This window comes from Meleagris gallopavo, chromosome 3 (genome assembly GCF_905368555.1).
Source record: "Meleagris gallopavo chromosome 3, MGAL_WU_HG_1.1, whole genome shotgun sequence".
In the NCBI taxonomy this organism is placed as follows: Eukaryota; Metazoa; Chordata; class Aves; order Galliformes; family Phasianidae; genus Meleagris; species Meleagris gallopavo.
Genome location: NC_139406.1, coordinates 44,038,770 through 44,063,366, shown reverse-complemented (window position 1 = coordinate 44,063,366; position 24,597 = coordinate 44,038,770). Strand labels below are relative to the sequence as shown.

General features: G+C 38.4%; 1 protein-coding gene across 12 annotated transcripts in view; it reads right to left on the bottom strand.

Moving 5' to 3' along the window:
• Positions 1–24,597, bottom strand: part of PPP4R1 (protein phosphatase 4 regulatory subunit 1) — a 62,127-nt gene that overhangs the window by 17,292 nt on the left and 20,238 nt on the right. For 7 of the 12 annotated variants that reach the window (XM_085220777.1, XM_085220780.1, XM_085220775.1 and 4 more), the window contains 8 exons: positions 21,144–21,250; positions 9,813–9,955; positions 8,022–8,168; positions 6,894–7,001; positions 6,067–6,132; positions 4,885–5,043; positions 3,803–3,933; positions 1,693–2,210 (listed from right to left, as the gene is read on the bottom strand). In XM_085220777.1, the coding sequence (XP_085076903.1) occupies positions 1,693–2,210; positions 3,803–3,933; positions 4,885–5,043; positions 6,067–6,132; positions 6,894–7,001; positions 8,022–8,168; positions 9,813–9,955; positions 21,144–21,250 (1,379 nt within the window). Of the gene's footprint in view, positions 1–1,692; positions 2,211–3,802; positions 3,934–4,884; positions 5,044–6,066; positions 6,133–6,893; positions 7,002–8,021; positions 8,169–9,812; positions 9,956–14,997; positions 15,103–21,143; positions 21,251–22,784; positions 22,828–24,597 lie in introns of those variants that run through there. The other 5 variants (XM_085220783.1, XM_019613945.3, XM_085220786.1 and 2 more) reach the window with 3 other exon arrangements.

Genomic DNA, 24,597 nt, shown 5'->3' with positions numbered 1-24,597 from the left:
GATATGGTGTCCTCAGTACAGGAGATACACGGACCTGTTAGAGTGCATCCAGAGGAGGGCCAGAAAAATGAGGCCAGGACCCCTCCTATGAGGACAGGCTGAGAGAGCTGGGGCTGTTCAGCCTGGAGAATGCTCCAGACAGACCCGATAGTGGGACAGGCTCTTTAGAAGGGTCTGCTGTGATAGGACAAGGAGAAACGATTTCAAACTAAAAGAGGGGACATTTAGACTGGCTATAAGGAAGAAGTTTTTGTTTTGGTTTGTTTTTTGTTTTTTTTTTTTTTTACAGTGGTGGTGAGACACTGGAACAGGTTGCCCAGAGAGGTGGTGGATGCCCCATCCCTGGAGACTCTCAATGTCAGGCTGGAGAGGCTGTGACCTAGCTGTACGTGTCCCTGCTCATTGCAGGGGAGTTGGACTAGATGACTTTTAAAGATCCCTTCCAACTCAAACAGTTCTATGCTTCTATGAACTAAGATCAAAAACAAACAAACAAGTTACAATAAAAAGCCACTGACAACAACAAAAACAACTAGTCAGAAACATACTGTAACCCCAGTTCAAACTTTTCCAAACTTGCACACACTGGCAGCTCATGGTGTTGACAATTTAGTAAGAGTTTTCTTCTGAAATGCCCAAGTTCTTAGTCTACATCTGCACAGAAAACCTCTCGACATCTAGTCAAAAGAGCTACAAGAAACCACTCTGGGACAAAACATGAACACACATGAAATAAACGAACTTGTAACAAGGTAATCCTAGATGTGCAAGCAGATAGGTTACATAAATCTTCATGCAAACTGTCTAAGATATGTTTCTTAACTACCACTTTTTTCCTTCCTACTTTTTCTTTTTTGTATAGACGCATACTTTCATCTAGGGATGCTTCAACTTCAGAGGAACATGGTTCTTTCATAGTGGTAGCTCAAGATTTTCTGGCTGTAACCCTCAAGACTGATGTGCCTTAGGATTTATTCAGCATATATGTACCAAGGAAACCCATCTCTGGTACGTATGTGTGAAACAGTCAAACAGTTTCAGCTGACGAGGTGTCTCTGAAGTGCTGTTCACCCAGATGGCTATACTTGTGAAACCCTTTTCCAACCTTCAAGAGTTTTTTTTTTAAATCAGAAAACACATGCTCATTTCAACAATTCACTTCAGGTTAGTTCTCAGCTTGACACTAAAGCTTTGCAAATTTAAGTAAACAATGTGAGACTGCTGCAATCAAGATTTCATAGGAAAATCAATAAGATTAACTATTTAAAAGTAGATTGGATAGCTCACAAAATGAAAACCACATTTATCATTTTATTGGTAATTAAAAAAAATATTTTATCTGTTTTCTTTCACATTTCTGCTAATTAAAAATTAATATCCTGATTGATAGCTTATACTGTGGATCTGTCTATTTGATTACAACGTCAAGCTGAGCAGTCAGAATTTTATACTGCTATGTGAATTCAGTTTGTGGAAGGAATCATACTGCCTTTAAACATCTTTACACACATGCAAGTTCCCTTTTAGTTTATATCATCACTTTTCCCAATTAAATCCTAGTAGATGCAATTTATTTGAAGATGAGGGGAAAGTAGTACCTCTGACTTCTAAAGATAAGGTTAAAGCCCAAACTGCTAAAGCAACATTAGCACATCTCCAGACACTAAAAATGCTTCAGTACTTTTACCATACCTTTAACATCTGGATCATCTATATGGGGTTCCAAATTTTCTATCATTTCCTCCAACTCTTTCCTTGTTGCCATAGGAATGTTTGGAGATACCGGCATTGTGAGTTCCTGAATTTCTCTATTGAGGATTATCTCAGAAGTCTGCTGAAGCTCCAAATCAATATCTATTTCAGGAAGTGGAGTCCTCCAGAAATGGAAAGAGTTGTACAATTCCTGCTCTGAAAGAGAGGTTTCCTGTGAACTGTGCCCAGTCACCCGTAGTCCTGCTGTACAGCAATGAGAACTTCGCTCGTTCTCATCAGCCATTCCCCCACAAGAATCTGAAGACAAAGTGCAATGAAAGGATGACTCAGTCTGGAATTCACTTTCCCTCTGGGAGTTATTTGACACTGCATTTTGATCTCCCGTGGCATTTTCAAGTTTTGCTGCAAAACTGTCATTGTCGACATGTGAAGACAGGTCTTCTGATCTGTTGTGCTCATCCTCTGTTGTGATGTCTTCTGTAGTTCTGATTTGTTCACTGTTGAGCGACAAAGCAAATGAACCATTTAAAAAACAAAATAAACTTGTCACAAACATATGCTTTTGAAAATACATACAAATACTATTTGTCAAAGTAGACTTACTTACAACAAAGCAAAATAAATCACAGAATCAAAGATTGGTTGAAAAGAGAAGGGACTCTTGGAGGTCACATGGTTCAAAGCCCTCCTTAAGCATGGCCACCCAGGGCCTTGTGCCCAGAGCTTCTTAATGTTCAAAGGAAGCCTCCTACACTCCAGCTTGTGCCCACTGCTTAGTGTCTTGGTGCTAGGCACCAGGTCTGGTTTCAGCATTTTTATAGCTTCCCTTCAGCTATATATCCACATTAATAACATACCCTCCTGAGCCTTCTCATCTCTAGGCTAAACAGTTTCAGCTCTCAGCCTTTTCTTACAGGAAAGACATTACAGTCTATTACCCCTTGTCCCTCTTCTGTACTTTCTCTCATTGCTCAATCTCTCTCTTACATTGGTTTGCCCTGAACTGAACATAGTTCTCTGGGTATGGCCTCAACAGTGCATGGTGACCCTTCCCTGATCTGCTGGCAATACTCCTAATGCAGCCCAGGCATTAACCTTTGCTACAAGTGGTCCTGGTGGACACCAAGTTGAATCCCAGGGTCCTTTCTGCAAAGCTGCTTTCCAGCCCATCAGCTTTCAGCGCACACTGGTGCCTCGGCTTCTTCCCCCTGCAGCTGCAGGACTTTGCATTTCCCCTTGCTGAGCTTCGTGAGGCTCCTGGGAGACTATTTCTCCAAAGCCTTTCAAGGTCCCTCTGGATGTGGCAGCACAGCTCCCTCATGTCACTCCTATCAGATCTGTGTCATTTGCAAACTTGCACTCTGCCCCTCATCCAGATCATTAATGAAGGTGTTTCGTAGAACTGGTCCCAGTACTGATCCCTGTGGTACACAAGTTACTCACCACCAGCGAAGACTTTCTATCAGTGATCACCACCCCCTGGGCTAACTGTTCAGACAGTTTTCAATCCACCTCACCACTTGCTCGTGCAGCCTCATATATCAAGTTGGGTTGTTAGAGTCAGGGTAGTATGGTTAGGTCGTAGTTGGACTCAATGATCTTTAAGGTCTTTTCCAACCTGAGCAATTCTATGATTCTATGATCAACAACAGCTTCTCTACGAGAATCTACGAGAATGCCCAGCAGGACTGTAGATGCCCCCTCCCTGGAAGCATTCAAGGCCAAGCTAGATGGGGCTTTGAGCAACCTGGTCTAGAGGGAGGGTCCCTGCCTATAGCAGGGAGGTTGGAAATAGATGATCTTAAAAGTCCCTTCCAACCCAAGCCATTCTATGATATGATTCTATGATAAACAGTATCCTCATCTACCAAGCTACTTTGTCACAGAAGGTATATGCTAAGGTACCTGAAGATATTTTAAACTATTGAATAGTTCAGTGTTTTTAATAAATAACTGAAAATTCTGGTAGTGGATTAAGACAGGAAGTTACAGATTTTTCCAAGATAAACACTCAGTTTATACAGGAAAGCTATCTTTTTTTTTTAACTTGTAGCTCACATAGGAGAAAACCAAGGAGGAAATTCTTTACCTGTTTTCCTGTGTAGAAGCATGGTCCTCTGAGTTTTTATCATCTTCTTCTTTAAAATACTGACCACTACTGGATGGATTAGCAAAAGTTGATATGAAAGGCCCCAAAGACTGAAAAGCAGCTTGTCGGACCTAATGGAAAAGGTCCAAGGAAAAATAAATTATATAAATATTACATTCTTATGAAACATAAAAGTCTATTGTTAGGAACAGGAATGATCGTAAGTCTACATAGAAAAGTAACAACAGAGTTTCTTAGAAGATTAAACCAGTTGTATACCTAGAGTGCTAAGTGAAAAATGTTAGGAAAAAAAAGTTAAACCACAGGTAACTGTGTTTATGGGCCCACTCCCCACAGCCAAAGAAATCACATGTTTTAAATAGCAGAAGTGGGTGAATTGGTGAATTTGAAAGTTCAGCTGAGATAATGACTTGGAAGGAAAAAAACTTTGCTGTAGTGAACAGACTTCACTATTTTTAATTTGAATGATAACACACTTTGTATTTTCTTGTCCCCTTCCTCATTCTTTATACTTTAATATGTTCCTCCTTTCTCCTACTATTTAATCTTCCTGTCTCACCAATCATCATATCTACCCTTCATTTCTTTTATTTGATTAAATCTGCTGGACTACAACTTGCATGACTTCCAAGGATCCAAGAGCTCATGCCCCTGTGCAAAAGATCTACTTCTGGCTCTTGGAAGTAGCCTGCTCAATAACAAACTTAATCTTTAAAGCATAGACCTTGGAGACAAAAAAGGAAGCAGGTAGGGATCTGAGAAACATAAATAAATTCCAACTAATTTTTTAGATCTGATGACGATCTTTAGCATTGTTCAGTCATAGATACTTCTGTAGCTAAGAAAAGAGATCCTGGTGGCACAGTTTTTATTACATGTTTTGGTGGAAGTAGAAAGAAATTTTTATGCCCACTGGAAAACCAAGCATTCCAACAAGAATCTTCCTCAAGATGCGTGAAACAATTTAAGTTATCCATAGCTATGAGTTCTATGTAGAATATCACAGTCAAATCACTAAACTGTATTGAACAGTTATTCAAGAAATAAGAAGCATTTCTTACCCATCGTGAAGGATCACTAATCAAATTAATAAAAAGCGTTGACAATTTTGTCCGCCGGACTTCTTGTGATGTTGCACAAGAAACTGCCATGAAGCACTCAGCACAGGCTTTCCGAACTCCCCACACATTATCAGAGCAGAGCTGGAAAAACCTCGGCAACTGTTCAGAACACAGCAAGTTGCAAGTCTTAACAGGCAGTACTTGTTTCAAAGTGAGTTCTTTTCCATGCTCATTTCCTCCCATCAAATTCTCTGCCCTCACACTCAACAGATACCTCAGTTTAACGTTCACAAGACAAAACACACATTCAGTAGCACCACCCTTCTAATCACTGGCACTCATGTTACCTGCAGATACAGACAAGGAATATTCACATATCTGAAGAATAACATCAAAAGATTGTATCAGACTTGCCCCTCCTAGCAGCCTACTCTCCTCTTACTCACCTGTATCTGTAATTTCTCATCGCATTACAGACATCAGAAGATACAATCCTGTCTATTTCTTGCCTAATATCTTAAAATTTACTGATATTCTCTCCCTTCACAACCTGAAGTATTTTCTTTAGGCTGCTTTAAACCCTCTCTTAGCTCCAGATTGTGTCTTGTATAAGAGAAGGCTCTGAGTGATCTGATAGAGGCATCTCAGCATCTAAAGGGGAGCTAGAGGAAAGAAGGGGACAGACTCCTTAGTAGGGTCTGTTGTGATAGAACAAAGGGAAACAGCTTCAAGATCAAAGAGAGTAGATTTAGGTTAGATACAAGGAAAAAATCTTTTACAGGGAAGGCGGTTAGGTACTGGAACAGGTTGCCTAGTGATGTGCTTGATGCCCCATCCCTGAAGACTTTCAAGGTGAGACTGTATCAGGCCCTGTGCAATCTGACCTAGCTGTGGTGTCCCTGCTCATTGCAAGGGAGTTGGACTAGATGACTTTTAAAGGTCCTTTCCAACTCTAAGGGTTCTATGATTCTAAGAAGTCTGAATTAACAGTCTTCAAAATTTTATAAATCTCAAACAAAACCTTGTACCAGCCAAACTGAAAAGTCACAGCTGTTACAGACTCTTCTTACTAACAGAACATAGTAGTCGTTGCCTAATTGTTTTATCTGTCCTTCGCTGTCCCACATCTAACTCCACTACTGACTTGTACTAAAAAGAAAAATCCTTTAATAGGTAGCTTACCAGCATTTCTTCAGTGGCCTGCTGCCCAACCACACTGCAGATATCTCCGAAGTTGGCTGCACATACCTTGCAAATGAAATGCAAGAAATAATCACTATGACAATTCTTTAATACAGCATAAAAAGTCAAAAGAAATAACTAAACAGCTTCTAAAACTAAGGGAACAATTTTTGACACTAATTCAAAATCTGCCATTTCTCCATTCTATCTATTTCTGCGGTGTTAAAAAAAAAAGAAAATTAAAATATATTTTTCTTTTTAAGTTCTTCTTTAGCTTTTGTTTAACTTTCTCTTTTTAAACTTGATTAATTATTTAATCCCAAAAGAACCACCCCAAAAGTGAAGCAAAAAGGAAGAATAAAATACATTCAAAGCTGTCAAATGAAATAATACAAGCAATTACAAAGGAGAAGAAGCTATCCAATAGCAAGGTGAAACCAAAACGCAGCCTCAACACCTAAGTTTCACGATGGCATACTCGTCTGCCTCATCTTAATGAGCATCTTTATGTCTACACACAGAGGTATGAGCTCAGGTAGCTGATGCTTTATCAGTTCCAGCTGGTTCACATTTTCATGCCTACCTGCACAATCGTAAGGACAGCTCTTTCTTTGTTTCAAATAATAAAGGTAAGTACTCAGGGAAAAAAAAGTCAGTATCAAATATAAAAATCGGTGGAAATACAAACTACAAAGAAACCCCATAGCTTTCATTTAAGTATGTGACAGATGCAATCGAGCAGGAAGCTGTCATTTAGACAAAGGCGAGTTCCAAACTGATGACACTCCATTCACAGATAATCCAGATGAGGTGCTGATAATACGTACCTTACGAACATGAAACATTCTGCAGTCACAGCACATCTCACAAAACCTAGGAAGAACAAGTCTTTCCGTGATGTCCTTTCCCACCATGGAGGCCATTTTGCACATTATCTAATGGCAAGACAGACAGACACTAGTTAGGAATGCTTGCACAATACACAATTTCATGTCAGTTACGCAGAGCTTTTTTACACTTAATTTTCTGATATAGAAAACTGAAATCATGAAGAACCACTGAAAAAAAGAATCAGTTCTTGAACTGAAAAGATCTGACTGTTCCAGTACTTGAGGAATTTTTTTAACAGAAAATTATTGCTTATTAATATGGTTAAGTGTCTTCTATTATTTTCTCTATGATTAGATAAAAATAATTTAAAATAGTTGATATTGATCACAGAAAAACAGAATATCCTGAGTTGGAAGGGGCCCATAAGGATCATCAAGTCCAACTACCAGCTCCATACAGGGACACTGAAAAAAATCATACCATATGTCTGAGAGCACTGTCCATCTGCAATTCCCTAATATAAAAATACTGTGCATGTGCATTATACCAAAGAAAGTGGCAGCTCTGACTTCTTACATAAAATTCTAAATTTTAAAAGGGAAAGAACATACAGCTTCTGCCATTTTTCCTTTAAAATATTAATTTGCTGACCATTTGGACACAAAAGTTTTAATTATCAAATATGCTTATTATTTTATTAAAAAAAAAAAACACAACAAAAAAATCAGTGAAGAGAACAGAACGGAAAGTAATGACAAAGAGCATTCAAGGATTATAGATTTGCCACAGATAGAAATTTTTCACGTGTGCAATTTAAACCCCTCATAAAACGCCTGCAAAAAACAAGAAGTAGATGCTTTGTAAGCCAATGAAAATTAATCTCCTGTGCTGGTTTGTCCAAATGGGTTTTTCTTCATAGCCTATATAACATATTGAATTTAAATCTAACCTTGACTTGAGTATAAGACGGCACACAAGAAGTTATGGAGTAGTCATGGATAGCAGTATAAATTTTTCTCTCTAATACCATATTGATGCACATCTTGGAAACACAGTAGCATCACAGTAACACCAACAATTCAAGAGACCATTATATCCTCTAGTTTGATACTGCTGTTACTTACAGCCACGGCTTCTGTCTTCACATCATCATTGCTGTCTGGTGCCGTCAGATCTATCAGAACAGGGCATACTTTGGTCTCCACGTCGTATCTCTCTATGAGTTCTTGTTCCAGCAGAACTAACAATGCTGCCTGGCTTGTTTTTCTTACCTAATGTAAGGAGACAAAAATCAAATCAAGGAGTATAAGGAGCTAGGGTGGTTCTTTCTTGAAGTAGGTCCAAGTATTTTGGGAGCTATAGCTACATACCGCTACACACCTATGTTCAAGGTGCTTGGAGAGAGGACAAGGTCTCCAAAAGCACTCTGCAAATACTTCATGATTTAAACACAACATCAGATCCTAGAAATCTGCTTATTGTAAACTAATGAATGCTATTATAGTTAAGTATCCACCTACGTATTTCCCAAGTCAAGACTAGTATGCCAAAAGGAAACAGAACAAAAATGTCACGGAAGAGAAGCAGCACAGCTAACTGGGAATAACAAAGTTCTATGGCCTATGAGTTTTGTTAAACAAATCCTCTTTTTACCAAGTTTGTCTGACATTGGATAACTGCATTTATTCTGAACGAGACAATTTTGCTTAGTTCCATCTAGCAAAAGACTACATAAAAATATGATAACCTTTTAAAACTAACTTAATACTTATTTAATTGGCACTCAAAAATAAATTTCATGGAGGTAATAATCACCAAATGGAATTATTTCTAGGGGAATTAGTTCTCAGTGCTCTTCAGTAGCTGTGTATCTAGCACTGACAAATGTAACACCATATACATTTGCTAGCATCTGGAAAAAAAAGCCCAAAGTTACTGATAAAAGCTTGCAAATGATTCAGAAATCACTGGAGTCAACTGGAATGATCTAGATAAATTGAAAACATGGGCTTATTTATCTTACATGAACATAACACTTGCAAATGCAAGGTCATGTATGTCAGAAGAGAAAACATTACATGAAGTGACAGATTATCTACTGCAATGCAGCAATTACAAGACCTTTTGAGGTCTTTGTTTCAGAGCAAATCAGCCAAATGAGCTGTGCAGTTATCAACAGAGGTTAGGAAGATGAACAGTCATGGAATCTGTGAACGAGAGAATATCAAGCAGATATTGGCTTTATCTGCTTGATAATTTATTTGCTAATATCAAGCAGATATTAGTAAAACCATTACAAAGAAAAATATGCCTGGTTTTGGTACCTGTTCTTAACTATGGAGGATCTGGAAAGGTTTAAAAAATAAAAAATAAATTAAAAGTCACAAAAATTCAGACCTCTTAAATATTTAAACTAACATCACCTAGGACTTACTCTGAAATGGTAGAGAATCCTACAGAAAACGAAAGGCAAGATGATGTATAGATGCAGACATGCAAAATGCTCAGTGCCAACTCAGGTTCCAAGACAGGAGTTATTGGATTTATATGTAAACAACCAGATATGATGGTATGTAACAGTTTAAAGAACTGAATTATAGCAAGGAGATGTTTTTATTGTCTATTATCCTTTTTTTGCCAGAATTTGAACTAGAAAACCTAGAAAAATGATTGATTTTGTCTACAAGAACACAACACGAGGTAAAAGCTCCAAAATCAGAACAGAATATTTAAGGTGAAAAAAACAATCAAAATTTTCTTTAGTAAATTCAGAATGCCATGTATTGCAAGTCATTTTAAATATTTTTCACTCTAAAATTTTACATTTTTAATTCAGCCTAGATTATTTAAGTTGAAAAGTCTCACACAGTGGAAATATTCAACTAGTTAATAAACTGTTTCTGTAAGACACTTACCTGGTTATTCTGGTCTGCAAGGTACCGCACCACAATAGGTAGTAAGTATTTGGAAAAGGCATATGGGATGGAAGGTCTGTTTTCTTGACAAAACATGGCAATATGAGGTACCTGTTCCATCAGTTCTGCCCGCACTGTAGGCTCTGTCAGAGTCAAAATAAAACAAAACAAAAAAGGCACTATTAATGTTAGCAAACACACTGTCAGAACTACCAAAATAAGCTTTTTTACCCTCTTGTACTTACAATCTGTGTGATCTAGTGGTCAAGTCAGTATGTCTACAGCGAGCGTCAATCTGATAAGCACTACCTCTGTGCAAAGCCAGGTGCAAGTACACTCTATACTAATAAACTATTACAAAAGACTTGGCCCACATTCTCTATTATTAAAAAGATAGAACAAGAAGACCCACGAAAACTGTAAGAGAGCAAGTCATCAAACACGAGTATCAGGATCCACCCAAATTCCCTACAAGCATAACCTGCTTCCAAGAAAACTGCTATGCAGAAAGTTAACCCAACTGCAGTGAGAAGAAACAAACTGAGGGTAGCTCCTGGCTGCAGTTTTTCACACAGAAGAGATTTCACCACAGCCACAACCACAGACACTTTTTCATTCTTTGCTTTTTAAGGCTAACGATAAGTTTTGTCAGATAGAAGTAGCTCTACGTTCTCCAAGTTGCTAGTTAAATTTATTAGATACATTTTTCACTGAAGTTGGTGACTTTCAAAAATGTGTAATTCAGTTTTTCAATTAAGAAAGCAGTACACTGCTTGAATGAATCCTAATCACATGCCAAATAGCTCACTTATCCACAGGAAAAAAAAAAAACAATTAATTTCAGACCTAAGTACTAACTATTTCTCACCTTTCAGGATTTCTTAAACTGTAGTTGCTATCAGAGAACGGATGATCTACAAAAACCCAGCAGCTACTCTCAAGAGACAGTGGTTAGATTTATAGCATTTTAAATAATAAAATGTACACTGTACACAGGATACATGTGCCTTCCTAAGCTTTATTTAGGCACGGCAGAACCATCTTCCTTAAGATATTTGGAATGATCACAAAATGTCAGAACTATAACCTTTTGCCAAATAGGAGCATTAGCTTTGTATTTAACATGGATAATGCATGCAGCCCTTAGCTTTCTTGAACACTAGTTAGAAGTGACAACTTCAGATTGAATAAAACAAAACAGAGCAAGTACCACATCTCCTAGTTTGCTTTGCTTCTCTTTCTAAAGCGGTAAGAAGAGCATACACAATAAAAGTCATCTAAACCTTGGATATTCTGAAATATGGGCAGGTTGAACTCCTTAAGCAATATGTCTACATATATATATATGTAAGTTTGTACTGAAGAAGTCAGATTTTGAAGAAGACTACTCAAATACATGCAAGTTTTAGTAAACTTCAATCAGTGACAATGAAATTTTAGTTTGATAAACATTCAATCCTACAGTTGGACAAAATAAGCACCTGTAAATAGGACAGACTTTTAAGGAGATCATTAATTTTGAAAGAGAAATTCTATATATCATATTAATTCAAAGAAAGGAAAAACTAGATTTGCTAGAAACAACTTTTCTTCTGAAAAAGCTTAGAGAATAAAAAGTTACCATCATCAATTTATTTTCTCTATTTTAAGTCTAGTTTTCTATTGAGAGCTTGCAGCACCTCCTACTTTTGAAGTAGCCTAACACTTTGCATCCTAGTAACTCATCATTCACTTACAAAAATCTGCCAAAATAGTCAACAGAACACAAGATTTCTTAAGCTGCAATTCTTTGTTAGGATAAGTAAAACAGCTGTTTTCAGTATTAAAGTCAGCAAAATCATCCAACTTCATCCTATGATGAATTCTGGTCCTCTTAACTGATAAAGCCTAGACTCTTCACTTCTGTCACAGATAACTGTGCAAGAAGGGGAGTCCCTTTACATCAGAAAGTGTTTGCCCATTTGTGAAATCCGCCCAATGTGGCCGAGCTTAGGGCCTTTTATACGCTCTCCGTATGCATCTTCGCAGTACCTGAGAGCACAGGAGCTACCAACTGAAGAGTCCTTCCTGACTGAGCATATTTTGAGATCAAGAAAGCCACCATTGCTGCAGATATCTGCATGAATCCCCTGGCCCGAGAGCTCTTCTGAAACGGCTGATGAACCACATCAGTGATGTGGATGTCTGCAGATGAAGCCAGTCTGTCTTGCAAGCTCTGTAACTCACCGCCTAGCACCTTAACAAAGCAACAGAAGAAAACTTCCAATTCTGAGGCAGACAGCACAAAAGCTGGAAAAAGCACTGAAGCACAACTACAGAGAGCATGGTGAAGAACCAACAGGCTGGGAAAGGAGAGCTGAGAGGTGAATAATGATGAAATAAGGCTAGCAACTAATGGGATGAGAAACTGGAACTTGCTGGACAAGAAACCAAAATCAGGGCCCAATGTAATCATCTCCCTGTACTCAGCACTGGTGAGTACCTTGAGTACTGTGTTCAGTTTTGGGCCCCTCACTACAAAAAAGACATTGAGGCCCTGGAGCGTGTCCAGAGAAGAGCAACAAAACTGGTGAGGGGTCTGGAGCACAAGTCTTAAGAGGAGTAGCTGAGGAAGTTGGGATTGTTTAGTCTGGAGAAGAGGAGGCTCACAGGAGACCTCACGGCACTCCACAACTTCCTGAAGGGAGGCTATAATGAGGAGGGGTTTGGCTGCTTCTTCCAGGCAACAAACAGGACCTGAAGAAATGCAGCAAGTTGTACCAGAGGAGAAGGTTTAGGTTAGACATAAGGAAAAACTTTTTCTCTCAGAGAGTGGTCAGGCACTGGAATGGCTGCCCAGGGAGGTGGTGGAGTCGCTGTCCCTGGCAGTGTTCAAGAGGCACCTGGATGAGGAGCTACAAGATATGGTTTAGTGCTTATGGTAGCAGTGGTACCATGGTAGCTTCATTCCCTGAAGCAAAGAGAAGATGACACTTGTTGGAGATGTGGGAGGTAGCAGGGGAAATTGTGGAGGGTAGTAGGAAAGAGGAAAAGAAATTCAGCTGAGGCTTCATGTTTAGCAGGAGTGCTTTCTGAGCTGTATTTGAATTTGCTTGAGGCAGTTCCCACTCTCCCAAGTCCAAAACTTGCAGCTGGCCCTTCCATTATGCCAATGCAATTGCTCCTGCAGCGAGGCAACAAGCCCTATCAAAAAACAGATCTGGCTGACACAGCTCTTGCCCCACCACAGCAACTTGATTAAACAGTAAGAACTGGCAATTAGATTAGTTTCCCTCTGCAATCACACACTTCTGTAGAACAGCAGAACTTTCTGATAATGGAAGCAAGCAAATAGTCAAAGAGAGTCCATGGACTACTTACTGTGATACTACTAACAGAACAGAGTGAAAGAAGCAAAATACTGCTGAGGAACTTGATTTGTCTTGTGTGAAGATGTGTGAAATGCTTAAGCCAAACTCTTCACTGAGTAATTCTACACTACTGATTTGATTGGAGTCCTAATTCTGGCTTCACAGCTGAAGAAACCACTGTAATCAAACCCAAGAGCTCTGTTTTAAGCGTATCAAGCTTACAATGCTTTAGACACTAAGCACTCAAAGTGGGCAGACTGTATTTATCTTGACACCTTTATAGTTTGCTCAACCACTGATAAAGCAATGGCAACACTTCCCAAATTGATTGGGTTTTCTGTGAAAATGAATCCTTAAATTTCTTTATGAAGCAGTAAGACAGCAATAGTGCCTTTTTTTTTTTTTTCTTCTTTTTTTCTCCTCTTCAGAACAGGATTCATCTATTAATCATCACTTAAGAGAGTGGCCATGTTGTGTGATGATACTGAAGAGCTCACGTCAAGTGAGCCCTTTTCTTCCCGAGCTACTAAGCAAGCTCTGGGTTTGCGGGGAACAGACAGATGGGATAATGCAATTAAAGAGTTGAAAAATTCATGAATTAGAATCATAGAGGCACCTTAGTTCTTACATTTCCTAACTTGTATGCACATGGCTCCACAATCTGAATAAGTTCAATTAAAATCAATAAACAAACCAGCACTGTGTACATCTCTGTAATGCATCACACAATTTATTATCAAAAAAGCCTTTTGTGCTGTTCCAGGGAATTAGTGTTGCTGTGCAAAATCTGATCTTTAGCCTTCCCAATTTAGAGCTTAAGTCTTCCAAATGTTGAAGCATATGTTTCAATTTGTACTGATCAGAGTCTAATCCTGCAGTCTGATGGGGTTACAGTAGTGCAATTTTTGTTGTTTGGTCTTTAGGAAACATAAGGCAATGCCAAAGACTCCCACTAAACATCCAGCACTTCTCATTCCCTTAATTCATTTCTCAGCTTCATCTTTTGCTCCAATAAAGAATGAGTGGCAGCTCCTACTAAGATTGCAGCAGGATTCAACATGTAACAGTGTCTGCCATCTTAAATCTTCTGTAGTTTAAAAGCAAATTTATGGCTTGATCATCAGCACAGCAAAGGGACTGTGGAAGTAAGTATCAGTTAAAATTATTACAGTGCAGTTTCTTAAAGCATAAGCTCAGCACAGCATGGACATTCAAAAAATACAAGCAAAATCTGGATGGAGAATTTCACTTCATGTCCAGATTAAAAGTTTGTATTTTTAGCACTCTGGAAAGTCAAACTTCATGTTTGAAACAGTACTTTTTCTACTTGGCAAAGTAGTACTACCTCCTGAAAGCACAAGTCTATGTTTTGAAGAAGCAGGCTACTAGAAAAGGTGCAACTTGCAAATAAACAAACAAACAAACAAAATTTGAAAAGAAACATTAATATTGGATTTCAGAAGCAAACTCGTAGTTGATTTTCTACTCATTAGCATTTTATGACAGTTTTTCTGTCATTTTATGACAGTTCTTCTGTCAAATAATTTCAAAAAAAGTTGCCACAATAAAATGACAGTTTTACCTCCTTCAATTTCCAGAACACATGAAATCAGCAACATATTCCTCCCAACATCTGAAGAACTTGAGCAGATTTTAATCTGCACCCACTAACCTTCAGTTTTAGTTATTTCACCAGTGTTCCAGAACCATAGAGGTACCTAACTGTTCCTTTCCCACCCATAAAAGATGCTTCAGTTTCCCCTGAAATTTCACACCATCTCTCACGTAGCAAAGTGTCAACATATTAATCTAACTACTTCTGCACATACACTCACCTTTCCTACACAAACGTATAATATTTCCTTCAATTCCTACCAAGGCTTCAGTTCACTCCACATTCTTTAGCTATGAGGAAGCGAAGCACCAAGGTTATCTGTACACTGGAAATTAAAGGAGGATTACTGCAGACCTTCATAGTGTAATACCAGGTAATTGTTCCAGAACAGTTATTTGTAAATGAAGTCATTATTCCAGAATCAACTCACAGCAAGATTTATTTCACAACAGCTTATTCTGCAACACATATGGTGTTAGGAAGAAATTCTGCAAAACTTTCATTATCCCAAACTGACCATTCTGAAATACAAGCAGCAGTCGATCTCCTCTACATCTGTGAGGGGCTGTGAGGTTTTTGTGTGGTTAAAAAATGTGCATGAGGAACAACTACTAGTGATGTCAGTGCTGCTTCGACTGGAAATTTTCTTGAGTTTTTTTTAAGTATATCTCAAAATAGATATTTATTTTCATTGAGAGTTGTGAGTAAGAAGTCACAAAAATGTCCAGCTTTGCATTTACATGTTCAATCTTTTTTTTTTTTTTTTTAAAAAGCAATTAAAGACAACTGAAAATACTGGTTTGCGTGTACTACACAGAAACAAGCAATGTGAAAAACACTTTCCTGCCTATCCTGGAAAATGCTCACTTACCTATTCAGCCTGAGTGTAAGGTCCACAGCATACAGAAGATGAGTCTGTCAACATAATGCCAATAGGTCTGCATTTGCATACTTGTCTATTCTCAAACTGAGTCATCTACATAGTCAAAGTTGAATTCAAGTTTGCAGTTTATCAATTCAAACTTTATTCCCTTCCTTACAAAATATGATTTTCCCTCCCACTTTCTATTCTTTCTGATGTTAACTAAGTTTTTCCCTTTTGATGACTCTCATTCTTGTTTCATCTGTTCCTCCAACATTCTCTCCTTTTTTGAAGGTCAAAGAGAATCTAGACAAGTCAAAATATATTGTGTAGCCAGAACCCAACATTTTAGCTTAGGGATCCATCAGAAAGACTGACGTGTCTGATTCGCATGTTGCTTCACTAGCCAAGCTCTTTCTTTGTATTAATCAGAAATAGACGTTACTGATCGGCAAGTCAGGAGTGAAATACAGAACAACTAATGAGAGAAGGGAAAGTCACCATTAGCAATTAATAGAAGCATAGAGAGACAAAAGAGGATTGCACAAACAAAAATTGTGTAGGAGGAGGTGGGGGAAAAGGTATGAAAGACTGCTGAAATGAAAATTGGGGAAGGAGGAGAAGAGAGTTGGAGCTACTGACAGCTGGGAAAAGGAAATATTAGCCCTATCAGAAATCTCTCTTAAATTTGAAGACTTTGTTAAATGGAAAGCTGAAATACATGCTGTTGGACAGGCCTTGTTGGCACCTCACAGTCTAATAACTGCAATTTGATTGGAATGGTGCTATAATACAAGTTAAACATGCTATTAAGTAATTAAGGTTGCCAGGCCATCTCACTGAGGCTGACTACACAGCTTCGGAACTTAATGACCAATTAGTCTAATAATTGTTTCTAAAAATGAGTTTGCTTTGCAAACTGCATTCACAACTGACTCCATGTGAAAAGAAAGAAAAGTTTGAATACAAATTCATACAAGTGATAGAGAAAGACATAAGGGCCTTGTTCAAGCTCGTGCAAGCCTGTGACCACTCCATATTTGAGAATGAAGAAGATCTAACTGTTTTAACATAGACACAAGCATTTTAACAGTAACAAGGGTTACTGAGTGATAAATAAATATTTGTCATGCAACAAATATGTATGAGTTCAAAGCCACCAGAAAAACATTTAAGGGATGCTAAGTATGTCACTTAAGAATGACAGAAATTGCAAAGCAGTAAAAAAGTAGATTTGAAAGCAATACAAGGTATGGAATTGTTATCACAGCAGTAATTATCCTAGGGACCTCACTATGAAAGATTACAGAGAATTCCAAAGTTAAATCCTTTCAATAAGGATTTAAAATTAAAAATACAGCAAAAATCAGAGGTTGAGCAGGAATACCTGTCTACAGCAATGGAGACAAAAATCAAAGTGAGTAAGACTTCCAAGCAACTGAGATTTGAAGAAAAAGCTTGTGTGGCAAATAAATGGGTTGGAGGTGGTGTACTGTTCCACAGCTACCACTGAAGCAGCTATTCTCTGATGCCATTTACAGTAGGGTGCACCAACTCCCACTCAAAAGTTGGCAGCATTATTTTGAGAGCATCTCATTTTCAGTACCGTCTGAACTAAGTGTTTTTTCACTAGAAATATATTAACGATCTAAAAGCTGCAAAGTTGAATACAATCTAGAACCACTTCATTAGAAAGCATCCAAAATGCCCTGCCAGGAAGAGATCCACGTTGTACAATTTGTACATGTAATTATCAAACTCTTCTTCACAAACCACATTTCATGAGACTCATTGTTCAGCCACAACCCACAAACTGATTGCTGACAGAAAGATGTTGAAACACTGTTTAGTATTCCAGAAGCAATACTTAATTTTTTTAAGCTGGCACAAGCAAAGAAACTTTCCTAAGCAGGACCATTTGAAGATCCAAGTGATTTCTTACCAAAAGCTCTTTGAGAATTATGTACTCCCATCACACACAAATCAAAAGCTCCAACCTAAGTGTCATACCAGCTCTAGGCTCCAAGTAACACTTTTGTTGTTGTAGAGCTGATTTCTGCCCTCGTTATAATACCTCAAAGATTTGGGTCATGGCTAGCCTACTGGTATGTCAAGAGCTGTAGCCAACTGGTGTGACAAGATCTAAGTCAATTATATCAATGCATACAGTTTCTTTCTGTGCCCTCCCTCCTGAAATCATTTATTTGGATCCTGTTCTATTTCCAGTGAAGATTAATTTTTATTTCACATCAATGCAGCATTTAGCACAACAAAGATGTCATTTAGATTCTTCGAGTGTTGTCACAGTGCAGAATAAAAGCAATTATTGTGTTGAAATTCTCTTGCTCGCAAACACAAAACAAAATGACTGCCTCACTGTAGTCCCAACTCATTTAAAAAAAAAAAAAAAAAACAAAAACCAAAAACGTACTGAGTAAAAACCATGTCTGTAAAACATCATTCCAGCTACAGGACTTCATAGGTCTCCAGGGAGACCTTGCTGTGGTCTTCCAGTACTTGAAGGGAGTATATAAACAGGAGGGGGAACAGCTGTTTACATGGGTGGATAGTGATAGGACATGGGAGACTGGTTTCAAACTGAGACACAGGAGATTTAGGTTAGATATTAGAAGGAAGTTTTTCACTGAGAGGGTGGTGACACACTGGAACAGGTTGCCCAAGGAGGTTGTGGATGCCTCATCCCTGAGGCATTCAAGGCCAGGCTGGATGTGGCTCTGGGCAGCCTGGTCTGGTGGTTGGCGACCCTGCACATAGCAGGGGGGTTGAAATTCGATGATCACTGTGGTCCTTTTCAACCCAGGCCATTCTATGATTCTATGATTCCATGATAAGTTACATCGATTATATACACTAAGTATTAGCAGGGCAAAAGACTGCATAGGCATCTTTAGGATGGTTGCTTTTTCAAATTCACCAGGGTACCTCTATTTTAGATAACACCAGCAGTGCAAAGACAACACAGATACTGTGTATGCCAGTTGCATTCCTCAATTCAAACCTCAATATATCAACTACCTTAAAAAAATAAATTAATTAATTAAAAACAAAAAAAAAAAACAAAAAAAAAAAACCAATGTCTCACTTTCTGGGACTTGATCGAACAAGAAAACACCCCCCAAAGAGTTAGAAAACAATTCAGTTATTTTATACTTTACAGTGCATGTTGAAAAAAAATTTGAAAAAAGCATCAGACACAAGAAAAGTGAAAAACAATTCTAGTCACAGCAACCTTAACAAAACAAATTTACACTACCATTTAAATAATTGTGGAAGAACATGTCTTGTAAGAATACAAAACAGACTGAGCTCCCTAAATTAATTTTGGTATGGGTTAAGACATAAGGATATTCTAATTACCTGTCTTACAGAAACAGACTGAGTCCAATGCAGCAACTGCTTGAAGCATGAAGTTAAGTCTGCAGAAATTTAATTTGTGCAGCAGCTGCAGAATCCAGCGCTACTAGTTTTGCAGATCTAAGAACCTCTACAATGCAGGAAAAGCCTGAAATGCTGCTTTTACAGATGCTGAGAAAATATTAACCCTGACTAAAAATGTACTCCACCCCCGTCAAAGGAAACAAATTGATTTGAGCTTGGCTCTTGGCTTTCATTCCATCTCTAGCTATACAAACTTCAGTTTGACACACTTAGATGGTCACCAATGGAAAGTCTACAGCTACAAAACCACTGCACAAGGTCATTTTCCCCTACACAGATCTGTTCTATTTTCCAAAGTCAAAATGAAACTTCAGCAAGTTCCTGGTGCTCAGAGCTGTTAGGACCACCACACAAACAAGCACTGTATATATATGGATTTCAGAAACAGAGCTTAGCTAGGGAAGTGCTGTAGAAACAGTTGCATGCCATTATTCATTATTGAAGGCATTTAATTCCAAATGAACAGTGACTTATTTTTCCTCCTTAAGAATCCTTGGAGAAGTACTCAATACGATTATGTAATGCTTACATTCCTGTAACAAGGCTGAACAAGGACATTAGCTCACAAGAACAAAAATGTGCATTTTAGAAGAAGGAGGTAGGATCTTACAGGATACTTTTTTTTTTTTTTTTTAACCTTTGGAGCTCTATGTTCTGCAGCTCTGGAAGGCAGAACTAACAGATCTTAAACAGAAGAAACAAATTTTCTCCTCATACAAGATTTAATACAAGGTGTTTTTTTTTTTTTTAAACCCTCCATATCATTCACGCAGCAATAAATGAACAAACTTCAGATCTTCTCTGATGTTTTGCTGTTAAAAAACTTTTTTCTTTCTTGAACTGTATCAGCATTGTGTTAAGTTAAATTCAAGTCTTTTAACTTTTCCTAGAGAATCTTCAACCTGTACATTTGTTGCAGCACTGTCCACATCATTTTCCCCCTCAGTTTCCCTCTTCAAAGCATTATTCCTTTCTTTCAAATGTCTTTCAAACACCCAGACCAACCATATCAGCAAAAGCACATCCCTAACTAGAGTCTTTGTATTCATTATTTATACCTACATCTTGTCTATCAATTCATAGAATCACAGAATCCACTAAAGTCCAACTGGCCACCTACCAACAAAATTGCCCACTAATCCACGTCCCTTAGTACAACATCTACATGTTTCTTTAATACTTCCAGGAACTGACTCTATCACATCCTTGGGCAGCCTCTTCCAATGCCTCACTACTCTTCCAGAGAAGAAATTTTTCCTACTGTCCTCCAACCTGAACCTCCCCTGGCACAACTTGGGGCCATTCCTTCTCTTCCTATGGCTAGTTATGTGGGAGAAGAAGCCAAGTCCCACCTCACCAGGTAGTTGTAGAGAGCCATCAGGTCTTCCCTGACTCTCCTCTTCTCCTGACTGATCAATCCCAGTTCCCTCAGCTGCTGTCTAAGACTTGTGCTCCAGACCCTTCATATCTTCTTTGTCTTTCTATGGACATGCTCCAGGGCTTCAATGTCTTTCTTGCAATGAGGGGCCCAAAACCAAACACAGAACTCAAGGTATAGCCTCACCAGAGCTGAGTACAGGGGGCAACAATCACCTTCCTGCTCCTGCTGCCTCTCTTGAGTCTTCACTACTAATTCCTCAAAAGGAAGCAAGGGAATAACTTCAGCATTCAAATTTTGTCAGAACTAATAGGAGTTTTGCACAGATGCTTTGCAAGATTCTTTTCAAAGAAATAAATTCATCTTTATCTACAAATCTAAGATTAACGTGTAGATTTGCTGAGTAGCCAAAGTACACTACAAATTATTTTGAAATATACCAATGGGAAGTGGTAGTTCCACACATTGAAGAAGTTCAATTCTGTTGAAGAGCAAGGAAAAAAGTTGTCTCTGGGGGGATGATTCAGACAAATGCAACTTTACAGCATTTTATTACATTCTACAGAAACCTAGTCTGAATACTGAAGAAGATAGAGAAGACATTGGTCCAACTTCAGCAATTCTGGTATTTCTTCATTAACCCAGTAACATATTTAATGCTACCTACCTGAATCATCAGCTAATCTGCTGATTCTCTCCAACACAGCAATACAATCTCTCTCATCATCACTGACTTCCTTCAAAGTGTCCAGTAAACTTCGTGCCACCATTTGCCTAGTTTACAGGAAAGATTTTAAAAAATAGCATTATTTGTATCCAGAAACATAGCCAAATCATACAGGTTTCTTAAACCAAACAGTAAAATTTCACATAGATTTACTTTCAACTCAATAAATTCAGTTAGCACTGCTTTGGGAATTCTTTATTCCAATATTCAGCATAATCTTTAAGATTTATCTTAAATCTTTAACTTCAACCATAGCATTTATATACACATATATACATCCCTAGAGCTTACAAGGATAAAAGAAACCAGTCACAAATTTAAAAAATGGTAAAATCTGACAAACGAGCAAACCAGATCTTAAGTCAGCAACAACCTTCCATCCTCACCTCTGAATTCCCTCACTTGTTTCTTAAAAAGCGAAACAAAAAGATAGATATTCTTAGAAGTTTTAAACACAATTATGAATTTATCTTCATAAACAAACTGTGAACACTTAAGCTGAAGATTTTCAAAGTAGTGATGGCCTTTAAAGGGTAAACTTGATTCAGATTCAATATAGAGTAGTGGGTATATTCTGTGATGATAAAAAGAACAGAAGCAAATGCCTGGGACATGTGCACTTGGGATAGACGTTAAGAGAGGTCCACAAAGGAAACAAAACCAATCTGAAACATCATTTCAGTTACTTCTAATTCACAAGAAATTTTTCTAAGGGTTATCTTCCAAGCGATGCAGCCAAATTTGAGTGTTCATTCTGGTAGGGGTCTGTTGCAGTCTAGGTTACGAAGTCATACCCTTCAGCTACCTAGAGAGCCCTAAACCCTGAGTTTTTAAACAGTACAGCTGACAGCACAGCAAGTAACCTTCTTTCTCAACAACAGCCTGCAATGGCGTATGACTATCTCTAGCTGGATTTCACTCTGTGTGGCTCTGTGGGTTGAACATCAGAGAGCTAGCAGGATTATTCCAACAATGAAATGGGCCAGGTAACACTGTCCAACATGCTGCTAGCTCTTGTATTGCCCGAGCTGTTTATTAAAATGCTAATGCAGCAAGGGTCAAGTGCCAAATAGTTCCAGAATGGGCCAACAGAAACACTATTAGGATACAGTCTAGATATAAGCACTGTTGAAAAACAGGAGTGTTGTGAACAGGAGCAGAAGCATAGATTTGATCGCAACAAATGGTGAATGTGAACAGTTGCCAGAGATGGTTACATTCCTAGTGTATGGGGAAAACCTGAGAGCTTTTTAGTTCTATGCAATCGAAGAAAAGCAGGAGGCATTCATGAATTCCTAAAGTTAAGTAAACATTTACGTTTTCCCAAATTTAAATGCTTCACATCGGTCACTCGCAAAACTATTTTAAATTAAAACTGTTTTATCAGCAGATGAACAAAATTCCCTAAAGAAAAAATAAAACCAATTGCAAAAATACTCTTTTAAGAAATTTCCTTTTCCTCACTCTTTTCAACTTTCAACTCAGTAGAAGTGCCACATCTCTACACAGAGATCTTGATTTTCAGTTGGAAGTTGAGCTATCAGAATCCTAACAGAGGGAAACACTATGTGACACACTAACCTAGAAGCAGAGTTGACTTGGTCTTTTAAAGGGCTGGACAGCTCTGAAAAGAGAAGAGGAACATATGAAGTAGATTTCATACATCAGCCTGCCTGGATGCATCTCTCTCCCACAAATTAAATGTTATCTCAGAAAGCAAGAGACATGACAAGTGATCCGATGTGTTGGAATTTTGTGCCTACTGATACAGATGCAACAACAATCCAATCAAGTACATTGTCAATATCCTTTTATCCTAGTGATCCAGAAGAGCTATAAAGCTCTTATCACCTAAAGCACCTTCTCTATTCCAGATACAGCTTTCTTGCATATTTTTAATCTATTTAAGACAACATCCAATCTATCTGGTGCAACAACAGACCCTGGATCTTTAACTTGCATTTGCACTTAGAGAATATTCTACCTATCCCAGCAAGGAGGGACAGGACTCAGAAATAGAAAAACAGTTTCAGCAAGTAATGAACCACAGTAAACAGTGCTATATCACACCTGGCTCTTGGAAACTACAGAACGGTTCCTAGCATACTGGGAGATCTGTGAAGACTCATCACCTCATAGAGCTTTGTTAGCAGTATTCTGAACTGTGGTGGCTATAAGCCAGCGCTAGCTCCTGTGAGTTGGATAGATGGTTATGCAGAAGTAGCCACCCTGTAAAGTGAGAGTCACAAATTTTCAGAAGAGATGGAAACACAAATCCTAGCTTGAAACAGATATGACTTACTTATTAAACCCACACAAAATGACATTCAACTTTTTCCATGGACTGAAGGTAGAAGATAACTCCCATCTGCATCCAGGTGGTACGTCTCACTGGAGTTCATAAAAGAATCAATGCATTCATTTTTGGTTTTAGGAGATTCAGGAGAAAAGCATCAGGACAAAAGGCAAAAGGGCAAGCTAGGCTCACTTCTACAAAATGCAATTTGGTTGGCAGCCAATAATAACAGGGTAATCTTCAACTCCATCTGTCCAGTGTTCCGGAAGATGGTATCCACTCACATCCCCTTAAATATCATAGGTTTTGATTTAGTTCTGCCACTACCCTGACAATCTGTCAAAATTATTCATGTGCTTCCAAAGCACAAACTACAGGACATAGAGCTAAACCTACTTCACATTTGTCACAGGCCAAGAGCCAGCATGTTGGCAACTAATGAGGAATGACTGGTGCCCTGCAAACACTTCAACATGCTCTGTTTGCTGGAGAGCAGAGAGTAAGGAAGGGTCCCTGGTGCCCTAGCAGTCCGATTTCCTCCTCGTGCAAACACTGGTAGTCTAGCTACAAAAAGCATACAGCAGACAACTGCAAAGAACTATCAATGCATAGTAACATAACATAGGTCTAGTGGTACCTGCCCAGCAACTGCCAGGTGAGTAGCAGGAGAGCACTTGTGAAACTGGAACAGATGTCTCTGAAGGATAACCAGTCTGGTCTAAATACAGATGCAAAGGCAAAAAACAAGGGAACACATTCCATCTTCAACAAAGGCAAGGAGATACCTTTTGTGACAAGGAAAGGAGGAAGAGTTTTTCTCTAGAGATAATAACAACTCTCCATAGACTGAAATCTAACAGGGAATCAGACTCCTTCAAATATGACACAAATGACTGCACGTACAACAACATAAGGGTTCTCAATGGCATTCTGTTACTACGTGTTAAATCCCTGGTTATCAGGACATGACCTATAGGACTAGCAATAATAATTTTGTGCCATTTCTCTCCTGCTAGGGTTTGGGCAGTGATTACCTCTAATAAGATACCAACGTCCACCAAGAACCCTTTCAAGTTCTCAGTGCCAGCCAAATTTTCT